At 63.7% G+C, this 18,604-nt stretch overlaps 1 protein-coding gene across 10 annotated transcripts in view; it reads right to left on the bottom strand.

The window, feature by feature from the left end:
* TNS1 (tensin 1) overlaps window positions 1-18,604 on the bottom strand; it is a 288,617-nt gene that overhangs the window by 253,581 nt on the left and 16,432 nt on the right. For 9 of the 10 annotated variants that reach the window (XM_075117712.1, XM_075117713.1, XM_075117715.1 and 6 more), the window contains exon 2: window positions 1,226-1,340. In XM_075117712.1, coding sequence (XP_074973813.1) covers window positions 1,226-1,340 — 115 coding nt within the window. Of the gene's footprint in view, window positions 1-1,225; window positions 1,341-17,778; window positions 17,957-18,604 lie in introns of those variants that run through there. The other variant, XM_048868649.2, reaches the window with a different exon arrangement.

Raw genomic sequence — 18,604 nt, 5'->3', positions numbered from 1 at the left:
TTGGGGTGCCATCCTGTGGCCAGCCCGGAGAACTGCAACGGCACCCCACTGAAATCAGCCCCTGCATCGGGGACAGGCGGGCAGCTAACGTGATGGCTATTTTTACAAAAGGCTCCAGAGGCGAATCTGGCAGTCACAGGCCGGTGAGCCTCACCTCAATGCCAGACAAAGCCGTTGCAACCATGGTAAAGGGCAGAATTATCCGAAACGTAGCTGAACACAATCTATTGGGGAAGAGTCAACACCGTCTGTGTCAAGGGAAATCACGCCCCACCGATCTATTAGAATTCTTTGAGGGGGACAATAAACATGTGGCCAAGGATGATCCAGAGGATCTAGTGTACCGGAAGTTCAGAAAGCCTTGACAAGGTCTCTTAAGCAAAGTAAGCATGCGTGCGATAAGGGGGAAGGTCCTCTCGTGGATCAGTAACTGGTTACAAGACAAGAAACAAAGGGTAGGAATAAGTGGTCAGTTTTTACAGTGGAGAGAGGTAAACAGTGGGGTCCCCCAGGGGTCTGTACTGGGACTAGTGCTGTTCAACGTATTCATAAATGATCTGGGGAAAGGGGTGAACAGCGTAGTGGCAGTTTGCAGACGATACAAAATTATTCAAGATCGCGAAGTCCAAAGCAGACTGTGAAGAGTTGCAAAGGGATCTCACCAAACCGGGTGACTGGGCAAGAAAATGACAGATGAAATTCAACATTGATAAGTGCAAAATAACACACGTCGGAAAACATAATCCCAACTCTACACGTCCAAGGACAGGGTCTGAATTAGCCGTGACCACCCAAGAAAGAGATCTTGGAGTCACTGTGGGGAGTCCTCCGAAAACTTCAGCTCAATGGGCAGCAGCAGTCAAAAAGGCTAGCAGTGTGCTAGGAAGAACTAGGAAAGGGACAGAAAATAAGACAGAACATTTCATTGCCTGTGGAACTCATTGACAGGGGATGGTGTGAAGGCCAAAAGTGTCACCGATGCTCCCAGGCACGTGGCAGTGCCCCATGGCCCCGTGGGAGTCTGGTGCCCTGCCCCGGACGGAGCTTGCTCCCTCCTTAGCCCCTCAGATCACACCACCAGCCTGGCTGTGAACCCGGCTCTCCTCCCTTGGGAACTGGGCTGAGACCTCCCCCGCTCATCTCATGGCAGGCCACCCGGTGGGCACCACACAGCACCAGCTTGGCTCAGTCCACTCCCCGGTTGCGTCGGAGCCTGTGAACTCACCTCGGCAGGTGCTGCCCTCCCGCGTGATCGCCTGCCCGCAGATCCCACATGGCTTCACCTTCTTGAAGCTCTTCACCTTGAACGTGTGGGAGGAGGGGGCTTCCAGGTCCTCGGGCTGTGGGGGGGCAGAAAGGAGAGCGGTCAGTCACCCGCAGCTGGGCTCCAACCTGCTGAGCCCCCCCCGGCCCCGGCCCCAGCCCCGGCCCCTGCAACCAGCAACGGGCTGAGCACCACAGACATTGGAGTCCCAGCGCTTGACCTAGCCTTTGCCACTGCCTCAGTCAGCAGCCCTGGGCAAGTCACTTCACCACCCCGTGCCTCAGTTTCCCCTCTAGTAGCACAATGGATTGGCTCCCATTCCTGCAGAATAAACACAGCTCAACAGCAGGTGCAAACTGGTGCAGCTCTGCTGGGCTGAGTGGAAGACGCTGATTTGCACCAGCTGAGCATCTGCCCCATGCCCCTCCCCCCCCCCGTGTTCAGGTAAGCGTGAAGTCTGACCCCCAGGAGGATAGATCAATCCCAAGAATAAGAAAAAGGCAACACCACTGAACAGCAAGGTCAGAGGGAATCACTTGTTTATGCAACACAATTAACCTGTGGAACTCACTGCTACATGAGGAAAAGATTACAGGCCAAATCCTCAGCAGGTGTAAATGGGCATAGCGCTAGCTCTGGGGAACTGTCTTCTGGCCATACCCATCCCCCCTGCTCCTCCAAACGTGCCAGGACTGGCAGCAAACTGGGGGCAGGGAGGCTGCCTTACGCACGCATGTAGCACCTAGAAATCGGGAGGGATCCCTTTAAACAGTCTGTGGGCCCCCGGGCGGCGCTCACTGTGTCCCACATCCCTGCAGCACCCGGACACCAGGCAGAACAGCCGTGTGTGTGTAGCCAGGCCCAGCCTGGTGTGTATGGTTAGTGCCCTCAGTTACCGTCCTCCCCGGTGCCCCTACGCCTGCTTCGGGTTTGTCCTGTAAAGAGCCAAGACCCAGCAGCAGGCAGTGAGGATGAGACCTGAAGCCAGGCACACAGTGAGCGCCACTAGAGACTCACAAGCTGTTTAAAGGGGCACTACGCACTGCACCTGGGTGTTCGCCAGTGGCTGGTTCTCCCCCCTTTAAGCCACAGCCCAGGTTCTAGCACCAGTGACTGCTTGGGGAAACTGAGGCCACATCCTCCAACTCCGGTGGGGGATGCAGGCGTTTCTCACCCCCTCCGTCCTACCCTTCCCCCGCAGCCGGCGTGAGCCCACCCACCCTCCAGGGAGCTCCAGCCCCTTCCCCCCCCCAAGCCCGCAAACCCCTGCCCCGGCTGCACTGCCCAGAGCCCCCCGACGGAGCAGGGGAGGCCAGGCCGGGCTGGGCCCCAGGGAGCAGGCGACTTGCACTGGCTGGGACGTTACAAGTGACACCCAATAACATTTAACAAAACGTTCCTCTGCTCCTCTTGCGCCTTTGCCTAGTTGCGAGGGGTGGGGGTAGTTGGCAGCCCCCACCCCAGTGCCCAGACACCACAGTGATAGACACCGCATCAGCCCTAAGAGATGTGGGTAAGATGCCCCTACTGCCAGCCACTTGAGGCCAGACCCCTTTCCACTCAGGCCTGCTTCCTCCAACGTCACCCCAAAAGTGGATCGGACACAGCTCCCCCCCCCCCCCCCCCCACGCACCACCCAGTGCAGCCAGGGGCGCTCCCCGGCTTCCCGGGCTGGCAGTCCCCTGGGCACAGCCTGACAGGGGTGTGGAAGCAACCCTGCCTCCAGCAGCTCTTTGTAGCAAAGCCATCGGCCCAGCTTGGTGGCCCTGGGAGCAGAGCCGCGGCACTGTGGAGCTCGCGCGAGAACGCCCCAGTAGTAGGGCTTTTATCCTCCGTGTCGATGCAGCCGCTCACTAGGAGGCGACATCGCTACCCACAGCTTCGCTTCCTGGGTTCGGAGCCCCGCTGTGACAAAGTGGGACTGTTCTTACTGTTTCCTCTGAATAGTGTGGGGGTGCCTCAGTTTCCCCAGGCAGTTCTTAAGTATCTAGGGGGTGGGATAAGTGGGTATGATCCTTGCAGAGCCCTAGAGGGCAGGTGTGTGCAAGGGTCTGGACACAGAGAATGGCCGACACCCTGTTTCCTGGCAATGGATGGCCTGGGCCCTTTCCCCCTGCAAGGTGAGAGCTGAAGGGTTGGAGAACAAAGGAATCAGGTGACCTCCTGGCCCGGGACAGGGACAAAGCCCAGGGGAGGAGGGGCTGGAGGGAGTTTCAGTTTGGGGCTGGCTGGGGACATGGAGTGAAGGGCGGATGGGGTTGTCTGGCTCACTGCCCCCCAAAATGGACCCAGCTGAGGGGTCCAGTTCTCTGCACCTGCAAGCTCTGTGTTAGACCATGTTCCTGTCATCTAATAAACCTTCTGTTTTACTGGCTGGCTGAGAGTCACGTCTGACTGTGGAGTTGGGGGGCAGGACCCTCTGGCTTCCCCAGGAGCCCGCCTGGGCGGACTCGCTGGGGGAAGCGCACGGAGGGGCAGAGGAGGCTGAAGGCTCCGAGGTCAGAGCCAGGAAGGGGGAAGCCGGGTGAGCTGCGTGTCCTGCAGACAGGCTGCTCACAGAGAGGAGACTGCCCCAGAGTCCTGCCTGGCTTCATGGGGAGCAGTTCCAGAGCATCGCTCGGGGACTCCGTGACACGAGCCCAGAGCAAGGATCAAGGAGCAGGCAGCCAAAGTGCCCGGGCTGTGCCCCGGCACCATGCCCCCAGCACAGATCTGAGCAAGAGGCCGGCCAATCCTTCCCTGCAGAGAGCTTGCCCCACTGGGAACCCTTCCAGGAGACGGATCCGGAGCGGCAGGGGCTGAAGGTTTCTCAAGCGACCCGGCCAGCTGGCACTCCCTCCCTCGGGCACGCCAAAGGCTAATTCAGGCCCTACGTGACTGGCTGGACACCAACCTCCCCATTCGGATCAGTGCCTGCTGGCTCCCTAGGGTCACGGCACGCCTGGCACCCTTCTCCCACTGTCTCCCCCTGCCGCAGAGCCAGTCCAGAGCTGAGCCGGGCACTGGGCCAATGGCAGCTCCATGCTAGAGACGGCTTTGCCATCTGGGCCAGGGCTCTGGGCATCTCCTGGCCCAGCGCAGACAAGGTGACCCCAAGGAGAGGCCAGTGGGAGAATGGACCTGCTGTGGGGTTTATGGATTTCTCACCCCCCCCAGGGATAAACTCCTGGCCGGCTCCCTCCCATGGCCCTCACCCGCCCTGCAAAGTGCCAGAACCCTTCGGCAGCATGCCAGACGCCAGCCCAGACAGGCCTGCCCCGTCTCTCCCTGGGCTCAGGGACACATCCCAGCCACGATCCCCCCACCCGCGGCGGTCCTGCCGGGCACTCCAAGCACTGGCCGGGCTGCCCAGTCACGTTAAGGGCCCTGGCCTCTGGCAGAGCAACCAGCAGGGCCCAGCCAAGACTGCCGGGGAGAGGGAAGAGCAGCTCCCCAGACGCAGTGCCCACCTCGCTGGCAGCCAAGGGGGCCCAAAGCCCTGATTCCGAGCTGCCCCCTGCGAGCCCAGCCCTGGGCTCCCCCCCAGCTCCGCCGGCGCCCCTCACTCCCAACCCGCAGCCCCCCGCTAGCCCAGCCCTGGGCTCCCCCCCGCAGCTCCGCCGGCGCCCCTCACTCCCGACCCGCAGCCCCCCGCTAGCCCAGCCCTGGGCTCCCCCCCAGCTCCGCCGGCGCCCCTCACTCCCGACCCGCAGCCCCCCGCTAGCCCAGCCCTGGGCTCCCCCCCAGCTCCGCCGGCGCCCCTCACTCCCGACCCGCAGCCCCCCGCTAGCCCAGCCCTGGGCTCCCCCCCGCAGCTCCGCCGGCGCCCCACACTCCCGACCCGCAGCCCCCCGCTAGCCCAGCCCTGGGCTCCCCCCCGCAGCTCTGCCGGCGCCCCTCACTCCCGACCCGCAGCCCCCCGCTAGCCCAGCCCTGGGCTCCCCCCCGCAGCTCTGCCGGCGCCCCTCACTCCCGACCCGCAGCCCCCCGCTAGCCCAGCCCTGGGCTCCCCCCACAGCTCTGCCGGCGCCCCTCACTCCCGACCCGCAGCCCCCCGCTAGCCCAGCCCTGGGCTCCCCCCCGCAGCTCTGCCGGCGCCCCTCACTCCCGACCCGCAGCCCCCCGCTAGCCCAGCCCTGGGCTCCCCCCCAGCTCCGCCGGCGCCCCTCACTCCCGACCCGCAGCCCCCCGCTAGCCCAGCCCTGGGCTCCCCCCCAGCTCCGCCGGCGCCCCTCACTCCCGACCCGCAGCTCCCCGCTAGCCCAGCCCTGGGCTCCCCCCACAGCTCCGCCGGCGCCCCTCACTCCCGACCCGCAGCTCCCCGCTAGCCCAGCCCTGGGCTCCCCCCCAGCTCCGCCGGCGCCCCACACTCCCGACCCGCAGCCCCCCGCTAGCCCAGCCCTGGGCTCCCCCCACAGCTCCGCCGGCACCCCTCACTCCCGACCCGCAACCCCCCGCTAGCCCAGCCCTGGGCTCCCCCCCAGCTCCGCCGGCGCCCCACACTCCCGACCCGCAGCCCCCCGCTAGCCCAGCCCTGGGCTCCCCCCACAGCTCCGCCGGCGCCCCTCACTCCCGACCCGCAGCCCCCCGCTAGCCCAGCCCTGGGCTCCCCCCCGCAGCTCCGCCGGCGCCCCTCACTCCCGACCCGCAGCCCCCCGCTAGCCCAGCCCTGGGCTCCCCCCCGCAGCTCCGCCGGCGCCCCTCACTCCCGACCCGCAGCCCCCCGCTAGCCCAGCCCTGGGCTCCCCCCCGCAGCTCCGCCGGCGCCCCTCACTCCCGACCCGCAGCCCCCCGCTAGCCCAGCCCTGGGCTCCCCCCCGCAGCTCCGCCGGCGCCCCTCACTCCCGACCCGCAGCCCCCCGCTAGCCCAGCCCTGGGCTCCCCCCCGCAGCTCCGCCGGCGCCCCTCACTCCCGACCCGCAGCCCCCTGCTAACCCAGCTCTGAGTGTCCCTGGAGCTGAACCGACCCGTTAGGACAAGTCCGTGCCAAGCCCCACTGCGATTTCGTGCTGTGACTGACTGGGAGTGAGAGAGGACCCCCCCAGCCATGGCAGAAGCAGAGCCCAGCTCCCCCTGGGTGAGAAGCAGGGGCCCCATCTCCACACCACCCTGCCCAGGCCCCTGGGCTGCCCCCGCCCGCTCCAGGGGCTGCTGGAGACGCTGCGCTCATTAGCATGCCGGCCCCTTTGCACTTGAGGCTCGGTCTGCGCCAGGGCCAGGCGTCGTGATTGATGCAGAATAGGGGCTGTTAAACCGATGCCGGCACCGTGCGCCCGGCCTGGCAAGGGCTGGGGCCAGGACACATGAGCCGCTCGGCCACGGTTCATCTGCATTCAGATCCCACCTCGCCCCGGGCCCGGGACGGGGGGCTCCGGGGGCAGCTCGCTCTCACTGCCTCAACGCTTCCATTCGGAGCCTTTCTAGGGGACCAACATGCTGGAAACTGGGGGAGCCCTGGGGCCTAGACAGGGCCCGGGGGACTCCCCGCAGCAGGAATGTGGAGCTGCCCCAGCCCCCCATGCTGGCAGCCCTGATCCAGAGACAGCCCTGGCCCCACACACAGACAGTGACCTGGGGGCGCCAGCAGACAGCCTCAGCCCCACACCTGGGCAGCCCAGTGCCTCGGCTCTGAATCAGGCCAGGCCAGAACTCACCGGGGCTCTGCTGAGCTCCCAGGGGCCCAGGATACTGCCCACCCGGTTTCCATTGGCAGGGGAGCCGCCCAGCAATCCCCTTCTGCAGGACTAGCCAGATCTGGGTGCCAGGCTGCCCTTGGGGATCAGACCCCCAGCCCCTGTCCCAGCTCCAGCCCAGGGCCCGGCTAAAGGAGTAGCTCAGCCCATCTGGTGCAGGGCAGGTCTGCTCTGTGCCGTAATGAGGCCACTGTCCCCACAGCCGGACGCGCGTCCCGGGGCAGGACCCCGTTCGCCCCCTCGCTGGTGCCCCACTGAGCTGAGGGGCTCTCGGGGCAGCCCCCTCCCCGGGGCAGCTCCCCCCAGTGACTGCAGCTGGCCAGCGACTCGTCACCGAACAGGTATCGCGCCGGAAAACGCCAGGTCCATACAAGCAAAATGTTTAACGGGAACGTGCCTGTTTTACTGACACTTCAGCCAAGGCGGCTCGGTGCCAACGGCCCAGGGATCAGGGCTCCCAGCTGGCAGGTTGCCAGACACGCCCAGCTTCAAGCCCTGCCCTGGAGCAGGCCGAGCTGGACGGGAACCGGGTGCCCGCGGAGTGCCCGGCTGTTGGTGGCTTTCGCTCAGCTGCTTTCTGCCCCAGCCCAGAAACAACAGTAACCTCAGCAATGGGCTCGACTCGGAAACCTTGTGTTCCAGCCCAGGCAATCCCAGCCAACCCCCCGGACTCAGCCCCGGCCCAGGCGATCCCGGCCAACCCCCCCGACTCAGCCCGGGCCATCCCAGCCAACCCCCCAGACTCAGCCCGGGCCCGGGCGATCCCTGCCAACCCCCCGGACTGACCCTGGGCCCAGCCGATCCCGGCTAACCCCACGGACTGAGGCCCGGCCTGGCCGATCCTGGCAATCCCCCCGGACTGATCCTGGGCCCGGCTAACCCCACGGACTGAGCCCAGATCCAGCTGATCCCAGCTAACTCCCTGGACTGACCCTGGGCCCAGCTAACCCCCCCGGGCTGAGCCCCGGCCCGGCCAATCCCGGCTAACCCCCCTGGGCTGAGCCCCGGCCCGGCCGATCCCGGCTAACCCCCCCGGGCTGAGCCCCGGCCCGGCCGATCCCGGCTAACCCCCCCGGGCTGAGCCCCAGCCCGGCTGATCCCGGCTAACCCCCTGGACTGACCCTGGGCCCGGCTAACCCCACAGACTGACCCTGGGCCCGGCTGATCCCGGCTAACCCCCCGGGCCGAGCCCCGGCCCGGCCGATCCCAGCTAACCCCCCCAGGGACGGACTTGGCTGTCGGGCGAAGCGAGCGGCAAACAGCCCCGCTTGCCGAGAGAAGCTGCAGCCTGGGCTGTTTATTTAAACCGGCCTGAAGAATGAGGCATTGTGGCACTAAACCCTGCGTCTGCATCCCAGGCTCCTCTCTGCCCCTCCAGCCTCGGCCATGGGGCAGGCCAGGGGCCGCCGGGGGGAGCAGGACGACTCTGGCCCCCGCCGGGGAACACGGCCAGTCGCCTCGGGCCCCCAGACGCTCGCCGGCACAGAGCAGGGGGCTGCGGTGCCGCCTCGTGGGGAGGGGCACATTTCACCGGGACCCCTCCCCTGTATTCTGGCCAGCCAGGGCGCCTCCAGCAAACCAGACTCGAGGGGGGGGGACGGGTCAGGTCACCCAGCTCTTCCTCGGGCGCAGAACCAGGCATCCCCCGGGCGATGGGGCGCCGAGCCCTACGCCGGGGGGCAGCTCAGACTCTCTGTGGGGACAGGATAGGAACCGGCCACTCGGCTCCTGTCCCGGCTCATTGCCCCCCCCTCCGGCCCCCGACTCTAACGAGGGCCAGCTGCTCACAGCTGCCGCTAAGGAACGTCCCAAACCTTGACCTCGAACCCCCTGGCCGGCCTTCCTCCGGGCCCCAAAGGGGCTCGGCCACAGGGGCCGAGCAGGGTTGACCTCTGTGCGCTCCCCAGCTGGGCCGTGCCGGTGTCCCGGGGCGGCTGGAGACTGCACTGGGGGGGTTCTACTCTGCCGAGCGACCTGGCCCCCAGGAGTCCCCCACTCCCTCCTCCCCGCTGGGGAAAGTCATTAAACCAAACGAAATCCACCCATTCCTGACAAGCAAAGCCCTAACTAGACTAGTGATGCCTGCCAGCGCCAGGCCAGGCCCCCTCGCTGGGGGATGCTTTCCCTCTTCCCTGGTGGCAATGAGTTCCAGAGTCTGGGACAGACTTGTCTCCTGCACTCCCCAGCTCCCCGTACTGGGTGACGGTGTCCCTGCCCTGCGGGGAGGCTGGGGAAGGAGGCATCTTTCAGGACTGATCCCACGGGGTGGGCTGTATGTCAGGACACAGACTTTGCATGGGGCTCTGCCTCATTCTGGAGCCAGGGCAGGGGTGGGACGCCAGGGACATGGGCTCCCGCCACCGGGTGTTGCTGGGCAGACGGGCTGCTGGCGAGCTCTCCGGGCAGCAGTTTCCATCCCTGGCGCGAACAAGCTACACTGACAGCGCCAGGGGGTCCAGAGCGCCCGGGCACCGTGGCCTGGCCCGGGTAGGACAGGGACAGGCGCAGGCCTCTGGCCAGGTGCAGAGAGGAGGGGGCATTCTTTGGGCACGGATAGCACAGAGCGTCTGAGTGCTCTTAGCCGGGTGAGGGCTGGCTGGGGGGCATCAGGAAACCACCGCGCTGGAAGAAGAGCACCAGAGCGGGGCACACGGAGACCGGTGGGAAGAGGTAAGAAAGCGGCTACCACCCACCAGAGAAGCCAGATGACAAGGAGGGTACTGTGCCCACAGCCCCTCCCAACTAGCCCAGATCATGACAAGGCTGCATCTCTGTGCCCCTGTGGGGCTGGGCATTACACACACCCGGTGCCGAGCGGGCAGCCATGCCTTGGAGCCCCCAGGAACACGCTCTTTCCATCTCAGAGAGGGGCAGCGACGTGGAGAGCCAGCAGGTGGCCCCCGACCCACACCCTGGCTCCCCCCAGCTGGCAGCGGCCGGCCCAGCTGTGCACACAACCCAGCTGCGGAGCTCAGGCCCCCTCTGGCAGGGGAGAAGGGCAGGCCTTTACCAAACTCTGCTGGGGCAGAAGTGCCTGGGCAGTAAAGCTGCCGCAAAGGAGGCTGGTTCGATCCCCCAGCTCTACCCGATACCCTGTGCCTCAGTTTCCCCATCTGTGCAATGGGGCAGACAGCCCCGGCCTGCCTTATGCGGTGGGGAGCTGTGAAGATAAGTACAGCGGAGGCGGCGAGGCTGATGCTGGAGCAAAGTGCAGGCAAAAGGCTTCTTGCCACAGTGCCCTCCACGCAGCCCTCGGGGGCCACCCGCGTGGGCCCCTTCGAGCTGCCGCTTCCCGGGCCCCCAGGGGATGGGGACACGTCTCCTATTCAGAGCTCAGTGCATACAGGAGCAGCCTGCGCCGGCCACAGCTAAGTGTGAGCTGCTTCCTAATCAGTGTGTGTGGGGGGGGATACCCCCTTTCCCACGGCTGGAGCATGGGGTGTGCGACACCTTCCCAGGCAGCTTAGCTCACACCCCTCCTCCCAGGCCCTGGCCCTGGGACCCAGACACAAAACGAGCCCCCAGCAGGGACGGGGCGGGAGAGGGGGATTAACTTGTTTGTTTCCAGCCCAGCTCCTCTCCCTCAGGCGCGGGGCCCGGCTCCGGCTGGCAGGCATGGAAGGTCCGAGGGGGCTCTCTTGCAGAAGGGGGCATGAGGACAGCCCCCTGGAGTTGCTGCCCAGCAGGGATCGCAGCCCAGCACTGCCATCATGGGACGGGCACGGCCCTGCGTGAGGCCAGCCCCACCTGCCGCTCACCCCAGGCTAGAGGCCCTGCTCATCTGCCCATGGGAAAAGCAAACTAGCTTCAAGCCAGCCATGGAGCAGCTAGTGGGGGGGTGGGTAGTGCCCGCTCCCATCCCCAGCTGGATGCACAAGCCACACTCGCATCTCACAGCTGCCAGGTTCTGGACAGCTCCAGGTGTGGCCTTTTATGCAAATGGACCCGTGGGCTAATTTACATGTCCAAACTCATTTGCATGCACCCCACTCTTCCAGCTTGCTGGGCCCATGTTTGCTGCCCTGGGAATAGGGCTCGCCCACAGCCCTGAGCGCCACCCCCGGGCTGCATTCAGCCCTGCAAACGGTCTGCCAGAAACCAGAGCCAACGCTCCCGGCGAGGGCACTGCTGGATCCGGATCGGTCACGTGGCATCGGTTGGGCTCCCTGACGGAGGAGTGTAATGGAGACCCCTATTCTGGGGCAGTTAGATTGGGAGTGCCCTGGAGCCGGAGCTGTCTCTTGTTACTTGTCTGTGCAGTGCCATGCACAAGGGGGCCCCCAAGCTCTGACAGGGTCCATGCAGCACTGGGCACAACAGGACCCCGACCTCGGACGGGGTCTGTGCAGTGCCGGGCACGACGGGACCCCCCCATCTCAGAGGGGTCCGTGCAGCACCAGGCCCGATGGGGTCCTCCCCTGACCTCAGATGGAGCCTGTGCAGTGCCGGCCCCCCCCCCACTCTCAGACGGAGTCTGTGCAGCCCTGGGCCCCCCTGATCTGAGCCGGGCCCTCTAGGTGCTCCCACCATACACGTAAAAGTGATTACGTGGCTAGGCAGGTTGCCCTGGCCCCTGCAAACAACGAAAGCTCCAGGCCAGGGCTCGGCAAGGAGGGACGCCGATCCCCAGCGCCGCCGGCTGAGCAGCTTAGATAAACAAGGGTCTCCGAGCCCCCCGTGCCGGGTAAGTCCCGGCATCTCCGCTCAGCGACAGGAGCCTGGCGTCTCTTTAACCCTGACCTCCAGAGCTGAGCGGCCAGGGGCGGGTTTGCCTCTTGACCTCGTCAATTACCACTTGGCCCCGTGCCCTCGCCCCTGGGGAGCGCGCAGAGAGCTGAGCCAGGGCATCCAGGAGCCGCTCCCTCACTGCTGGGAGGAGGACGGAGCTCAGCACAGGCTCCCCCGGCCTCGACAGACCCAAACCTGGTTCAGACACTACACCAGGCGGGCACGGCTCTGTGCTCGGGCATGGGAGGCTGGACAGGAAAGAGACGGGGCCTCTGGGCCAGCGTTCGGTGCCTTTGGGGCCTGGAAGTTCAGGAGCCAGCCCAGCGCCGTCCAGCAGCCAAAGGTGACCCCCACCCCCACCCCAGCACCACGGATGCCCGATCAGCAGCATCACGCCAGTTTAAGCTGTCTAATTAGCCGCGATTATCCTCATTTCGCTCCCAGCAGCTTCAAACGGCAAAGGGGTCTGCTAACCACAGAACAAGTCCCAGCCCCAAGAGACCCAAGGCGGGGATTCCCCACCCCACATCTGACATGATGATCTCCCCCATGTTGCACCTGGCGCCTGCCCCTCCAGGCATTGCCAGCAGCCCCATGCATGGCGGCAGGGAGCCAGAGACCACCCAAGTCCACCTCAACTCAAACAGCCAGGCTGTTTTGCCCGTTTAAGATCCCATGGTGGGTTTTTTTTGCAGGACTACAAGGTATTATATATACACCCTAGTAATCAGCCCTGCAATTCCACTCTGCCTCCCTGAATTCCCCATGCAGTTTTGTCTGTTCTTCCTCCGTTCCCACCCGACTGTCGCACAGTGGTGTTGTGTGCCGTTCAAAAGCTGCCGTGCTCCACCCCAGAGGCGGCTGCCTTTCAGAGACAAGGGAAGCAATGGCCACAAGGTGGAACTGAAATTGAGGAGTGTGGCAAAAGCTTCTCCCGTGGTAGGGCCTGAGCAGCAAAGGCTGCCCATGAATTGGGATCGGAGCAAGGTTCTCACTTCCCCGCCATTTCTGCCTAGGGAGAGCCAGGGAGAGGAGCTGGGGGGAGAAGGGGGTGGCTTTTCAAGTGCTCAGGGTGGCTGAAAAGGAGCAGGCAGCCGTAAGGGGATGGCGGCGAACTGGCCGTGGGGGCTGCGGGAGGCGGTGTAATCATTAGGACACGTTTGGGTGAGGAAGGAAGTAGGGGGCTGGCAGGGTGCAAAAGGCTGCAAATGCTGTGCCCTGGTGGCACAGCCCCTTCACCAGCCTGTGTGGGGGAGAAGCCCCAGCACCCACACCCTCTAACTAGCTGCTGAGGCAGATTTGGCTCAGCCCCGCCGGTGGCATTCGGGGAGGCCGGAAGGCAGGGCCGTTCGGGCTGATCTCGCAGGGCCGGTTTCCCCTCGCTCAGGGACACGACGGGCAGCCTTCAGCCCGCACCTTTGCGTGCGATTCCAGGGCCGCAAGATTGCCAAGCCAAGCCCGGCCTCTCTCCGCTCCCTCTGGCTGCGCTTGGCCACCGGCACAGCTAGGTCAGGAAAATTCCTTGAAAGGCAACTGTCCGTCCGTCCCTCTCCACGAGGGAGGACAGTCCTGGTGTGCCTGGGTGCCACCCCGTTGGAGGGCATGAGCCCCAATCCCAGTGTGTGCGCAGCATGGGGGGGGTCTCTCTGCGGCCCCCAGCTGGAGGGGACAGCCCTGATCTGTGGGTGCGTCTGTGTGTCCCTGCTGCAGGGGATGTCCTGGCTTGCGTGTGCACAGGCTCCAACAGCTGGACTCAGCCAGTTCACATTTCAACAGGGTCTTTTGCTTCCTCTCGCCCCACCTGCCCTCTCTGCCCATGTTATCCGGCAGAGACACTGACAGTCATCAAGCAAGGGGCACACTCGGCCCCATGGGGAATCCTAGAATCTCAGGGTTGGAAGGGACCTCAGGAGGAATCTAGTCCAACCCCCTGCTCAAAGCTGGACCAACCCCAACTAAATCATCCCAGCCAGGGCTTTGTCAAGCCGGGCCTTAAAAACTTCTAAGGAAGGAGATCCCACCACCTCCCTAGGTAACGCATCCCAGTGCTTCACCACCCTCCTCGTGAAAAAGTTTTTCCTAACATCCAACCTAGACCTCCCCCACTGCCACTTGAGACCATTGCTCCTTGTTCTGTCATCTGCCACCCCTGAGAACAGCTGAGCTCCATCCTCTTTGGAACCCCCTTTCATTCCCCACACACCCCGACTGTATCGACCGCAGCAACACTCATCACACCAATAAGCCACTGAATTGACCCCGCAACCTCGCACGGCTCCATCAGACCGGGTTGAAGGAGAAAGGGGTTGCCCCGGAACAAGGCAATCGTGCACTTCTGCCCTGGGGCATCATCCCACCTCTTCCCTGGGACACCGACTGTGCCCTAGACCATGAGTGTCAACCACCAGTCACTGACTGAGACCCCACTGTCCCTTCCCGGCTCTAGGGGGCACCAGCTCTCCTCACTTCCCCTCTTCTTGAGCTACGCCACAACACGGCCAAAGCAAACCAAAAATCAACCCACTGGCCACAGCAGAGCGCATTGCTCCCTGTGCCTTTCCCACGATGCACTGGGAAGTGAAGCCCCCTGCAGGGAACGTGGAGGGAGGAGCCCAGGGTGCAGGAGGGACGAGTTTGGAGGAGGCACCGGGCAGTCAGGCTGAGGGCACATGGCTGGAATGCTGGCCTCAATTGCAGCACCTCTGTTAATGGTTCTGTTCCACAGCCCTGGAGTCCTCTCCCGTTATCCCCCAGCACACAGAACAGGGGGAAAGGCATTGATCTAGCTAATCCCAGGGCTGAGGTCTCCTCCAGGGATCTAGCTCTCAGCTGCCCCATCACTGCCCTCATCCGCATGAGCACTCTCTGCTTCTTGCCAGGCGAGCACAGCTGCCCGCTCGCCTGCCTGTGCCCAACGCGAGCTGTCACGCTAGGTTTTATTTCTAATTGCTTAAGATAAGGTGGTGCAAAGCAAAGCCAGACCTTGGCTGCAGGTGACTCACTACAAGATAAGCCAGGAAGAGGACAGCATTGAAGTCCCTGCAGCGGGAGACGAGAGGTGACATTGCTCAACTCACCCCCTCCCCACCCATACCCCAAAACATCTAGACACAATGGGCCTCCCAGACGGGCAAAAGCAAAGGGAGAATTGTGGAAAGATAAAGCGAGTAGCAGAGCCAAAAATAGAACCCAGGGTCCTGACTCCCCGTCTTTTATTCCAACCATTAAAGAGCACTCCACCCCAGATCCAGCCATACATGGAAAAGAGGGGCGCGTTGATAGCAACGTCTCTGAATGAGCCATTATGACATGCAGACAACTGATAAGGGAAGCTAAAGGTATTGGCTAGTTAGGTTAAGGATAAGAAGAACTTGTGGTTTTAATCGGTCAGGAACAAAAGAAACTAGCTGTGGTCTAGGTTGGGTACTAGAGCAGGATGGTAGAATTGTCCCTGATAATACAGACAAGGCAGAAGTGTTCAGAAACTATTTTTGTGATGTATTTGGAAGGAAGCAGCTCCCCTCTGCTTTTCACCACGCTCCCACTACTTTAAATCCCACTTGGCATTTTCAAAAGGTCCAGAAAACGGGCTGTCCCAGCCCAAGAGAGCCACTGAGATCAGAGATCTATGCAAGGCCGAGCTTAGCTGCTGTGAGGCTGGCTGGGCTAGTGGCTAAGGCAGTCAGGACACCTGGGTTCTATTCTTAGCTCTGCAGGGTGATCTCGGGCAATTGCCCATTCCGCCTCCACCCTCCGTCTGTCTTTCTGTTCAAGCTCTGTGGGGCACAGCCTGTCTCTTGTTTGGCCTGCGTCTGGCACAATGGAGGTTCTACTCTTGGGTGCTTTGGAAATGCAGATCACACAGGCCACCTCTTCCCAGGCTTCAGCTCACTCAGCTGTTGAACGGCTCGAAGAAGATTTTGCCCTTCCCCACGGGAGTGGCAGGGTTGGACCCTGAAGCGCTCGGAGAGGCCACTCGGCCCCTCGAACCCGCGGCCACTCGGATCCTGCCCCTGCCCACCGGCATCTCCTCACTAGCAATGGAGATCCTCGAGAACCTGGCGAAACCCCAGTGTGCCCAGAGGCGGACCAGCCCCACCGGCTCCAATGATCCCTGCAAGCGGGTGACCGTGGAAGGGATGGGGGCCCTCGCAGAGGCAACGCCCCAGAGAGAAAGAGATCCAGGAGACAGAACCCAAGCAAAGAGCGGCCTGCCCAGCCTTCCCCTGCATGGGTCCCCAGCTTCTCCTCTCGGAGACAGCCTGGCATCCTCTGCGTCCCAGCTCAACCTCGAACAAGCAGGACTAGACTGGTGCAAAGAGCTTCCCCCCCCCCACCCCCGCAAGCCCTGACGTCAGCAGCGGGTTATTCATTAGCTCGTTAAAGAGTCGGGTGGGGGAAGAAAGCGCCAACCCCCATTCTAGCTGCTGATCTCTGCTGTCATGTCCCCGATTCGCCTACACTCCTCCCCGGCCTCCTGTTATCCCTGGACTGTCACCACCTCCAAATCCACCTGCCCCAGCTGCTGGTTCTACCCCGTGAGGTTAGAACAGGCCCCGTCCGGGCCAGCCACCCTGCCCACCAGCACTCGGTCCAGCCTAGCCTGAGATGGGCCCGGGTAGGTCTGGCCGAGGACAGCTTTCCCGGCCCCTCCTGGCTCTGTCAGCCCAGGACCCCTCAAAGCATTTACGGCAACAGGGCCATGGCGCTACCAAGGGGGGGAGGGCCGGGGGGGAGGGGCTTTGGGAAGGATGGAGCGCTTGTCATCAGCTGTCGTCCTACGGAGCAAGAGCCCGACACCCCCACTCCCAGTCTCACCAGTGGCAGGAGTGGGACTTTTGCTGGAGGAGGGGGCTGCACTGGGGTGTCACGGTGGGCAGAGAGAAAGGCAGGGGCTTCCGGGGGGCAATGGAAGAGCCACAGAGCAGAGCTATGGGGCACAGACTCTCCAGTGGGTCTAGGTTTGTACAGCGCCTAGCGCAGTGGTGTCCAGGGCCACAGCCAGGCTCCCAGGCCTGTTGGCAATGAAACAAGAATAAAACACTGAAAAATCTGCCCCCAATGGCCTTTCATAACTCCAGGTGCCCCCCCCCCCAATCTTCACATGCCAGCTCAGCCCCACAGCTGGATCTGATCCCATTCCCCCCAGCAACCAGTCACCCGGCCATCCCCCCAGTCTGTGGCACTGTGGGGGTGGGGTGTGTGGGGGGGAAGATGCCATCTATCCCAAGGGGACTATCCCTCCCCCAGCCCCTTACAGCGAGACATAGACACCTCCCACACCAGGGGGCACTTTCCCTTGACCCTGCCTCAGCTCCCAGGTGCTGCGAGGTGCTGAGCTCCCTCCAAGGTTGTGGGGAGGGGAGGAAAGAGCAGGGACCCCCAGGGGGACAAACCCCCCCATCTGAAATGCAAAATCAGGCACCCCAAAAAGTGATGCTGGAGCAGTTAGCAAAGGAGCAAAGAAAAGAGACTAGAAGAGCCGGGCCCAGCCCAAGACTTTCCCTCCCATCCTCAGCACGGCCAGCTGGCTAGCAGCACCGGTAGCCACATGCTCCCGGAGAGCTTCAAGAATTTCCTTGCAAAGCAGCCTCCAGAGGAACCCCCTTCTTAGGTCACAGTGCTGCTATTCCCGCCCCCCTTCAGTCCCCCCGCCCCCCCTTCGCCAGCCGGAGCTGCAGACACTTGTAACCAACACCAGTAAATGGATCAATTGCCAAGTGTGTGGGGGGGGGGGGCGGGCGGGTGATAGAAACAGCACCCCCACACACACACACACTCCCCCCACAGCTGCCCTGCCGGGAACTTCAGTCCGAGACCATAAATCAACCCAGCCTAGGCCGTGGGCTCAGCCCCGCCCCCGCTGGGAAGCATGTCCCATCCCACCCCCAGCTGGTACAGCTCAGCCCAGAGTGTGTGTGTGGGGGGGGGGGGGGCAGGGATTTCCCTACCCCCCCCCAACTCCCCCATCCCCCTCCACATGCTCCATGCAGCGTTGCCAGTTTAGTCGTTTGCCAGCCCTCCATAAATCCAACCGCCCCCCTCCAATTTCATCCCCGGGGAAGGCTCTGGGAATGGCCTGTCCCCAGGCAAGGTTGCACGGCTTCCACCTACCCAGAGCATGCAGGACAAGCAAACCCAGGTCATCCTGTCGCCAGTTCGGGCCCCCGGCAGGCTCAGCGAGACCGTGGGCATGGCAGCCCAGGGCGCGGGGCGGCGGTGGGGCAGCCGGGCCAGCCCCGCCAGAAGAGATGCCAGCCCATCTCTCCGGCAGGCAGCACCCGAGTGTGTTTCTCAGCCGCTCCGCTAGTCCCTGCCTCCTTTCCCTGTCACTCCAGCTTTTCTCTTCTTCTTGGGTCAGTTCCTTCGCCTCCGAGGAGGAGGCGGTGCCTGGAGGAAAACCCTGCCAGGCGCCTACAAAATCCTCCCCCGGCTGCATAGACTGGCCCTTCTTTAAAGAACCCAAGCGCCCGGATTTCCCCAGGCATCTGCCAGCCCCATCTCCCCACTGGGAGCCCCCCCGGGCAGACCTCCCCCAGCGGGGCAATCCCCTCTCCACCTGTCCCACCTTGGACCTGCTGAAGCCTCCTTCGCTTTGCAGGGCCGGGAGCAGGTCTGGGTGCAGATCCGGTTCCCAGCTCAGCCCCCCAGCGCATTGGCTCTGGCCCAGCTCAGCGCCGGGAGAGATCCGTTTCCAGGCTGGTGGCAAAGCACAGACTTGGCCGGGTTTCAACGGGCCATTTCCCAGCTCCCTCCCCGCTTGGAAAGTTGGCAGAGGGGGTAGAAAGGTGCCAGGCCGAGACCAAGGTCCCCCATGTGTCCCCAGAACAAGGGCAGACTTTGAGCTGCCCACAGCATGCAGCCCCCGCCCAGGGCCCTCGGGGGTCGCGTCTCTGCAGACGTTCAGCCCGTGGTCTCTCAGGGGAACTGGCGAGAAGGA

The sequence above is a fragment of the Caretta caretta genome, chromosome 11 (genome assembly GCF_965140235.1).
Source record: "Caretta caretta isolate rCarCar2 chromosome 11, rCarCar1.hap1, whole genome shotgun sequence".
In the NCBI taxonomy this organism is placed as follows: Eukaryota; Metazoa; Chordata; order Testudines; family Cheloniidae; genus Caretta; species Caretta caretta.
This window is presented reverse-complemented; position numbering and strand designations above follow the sequence as displayed.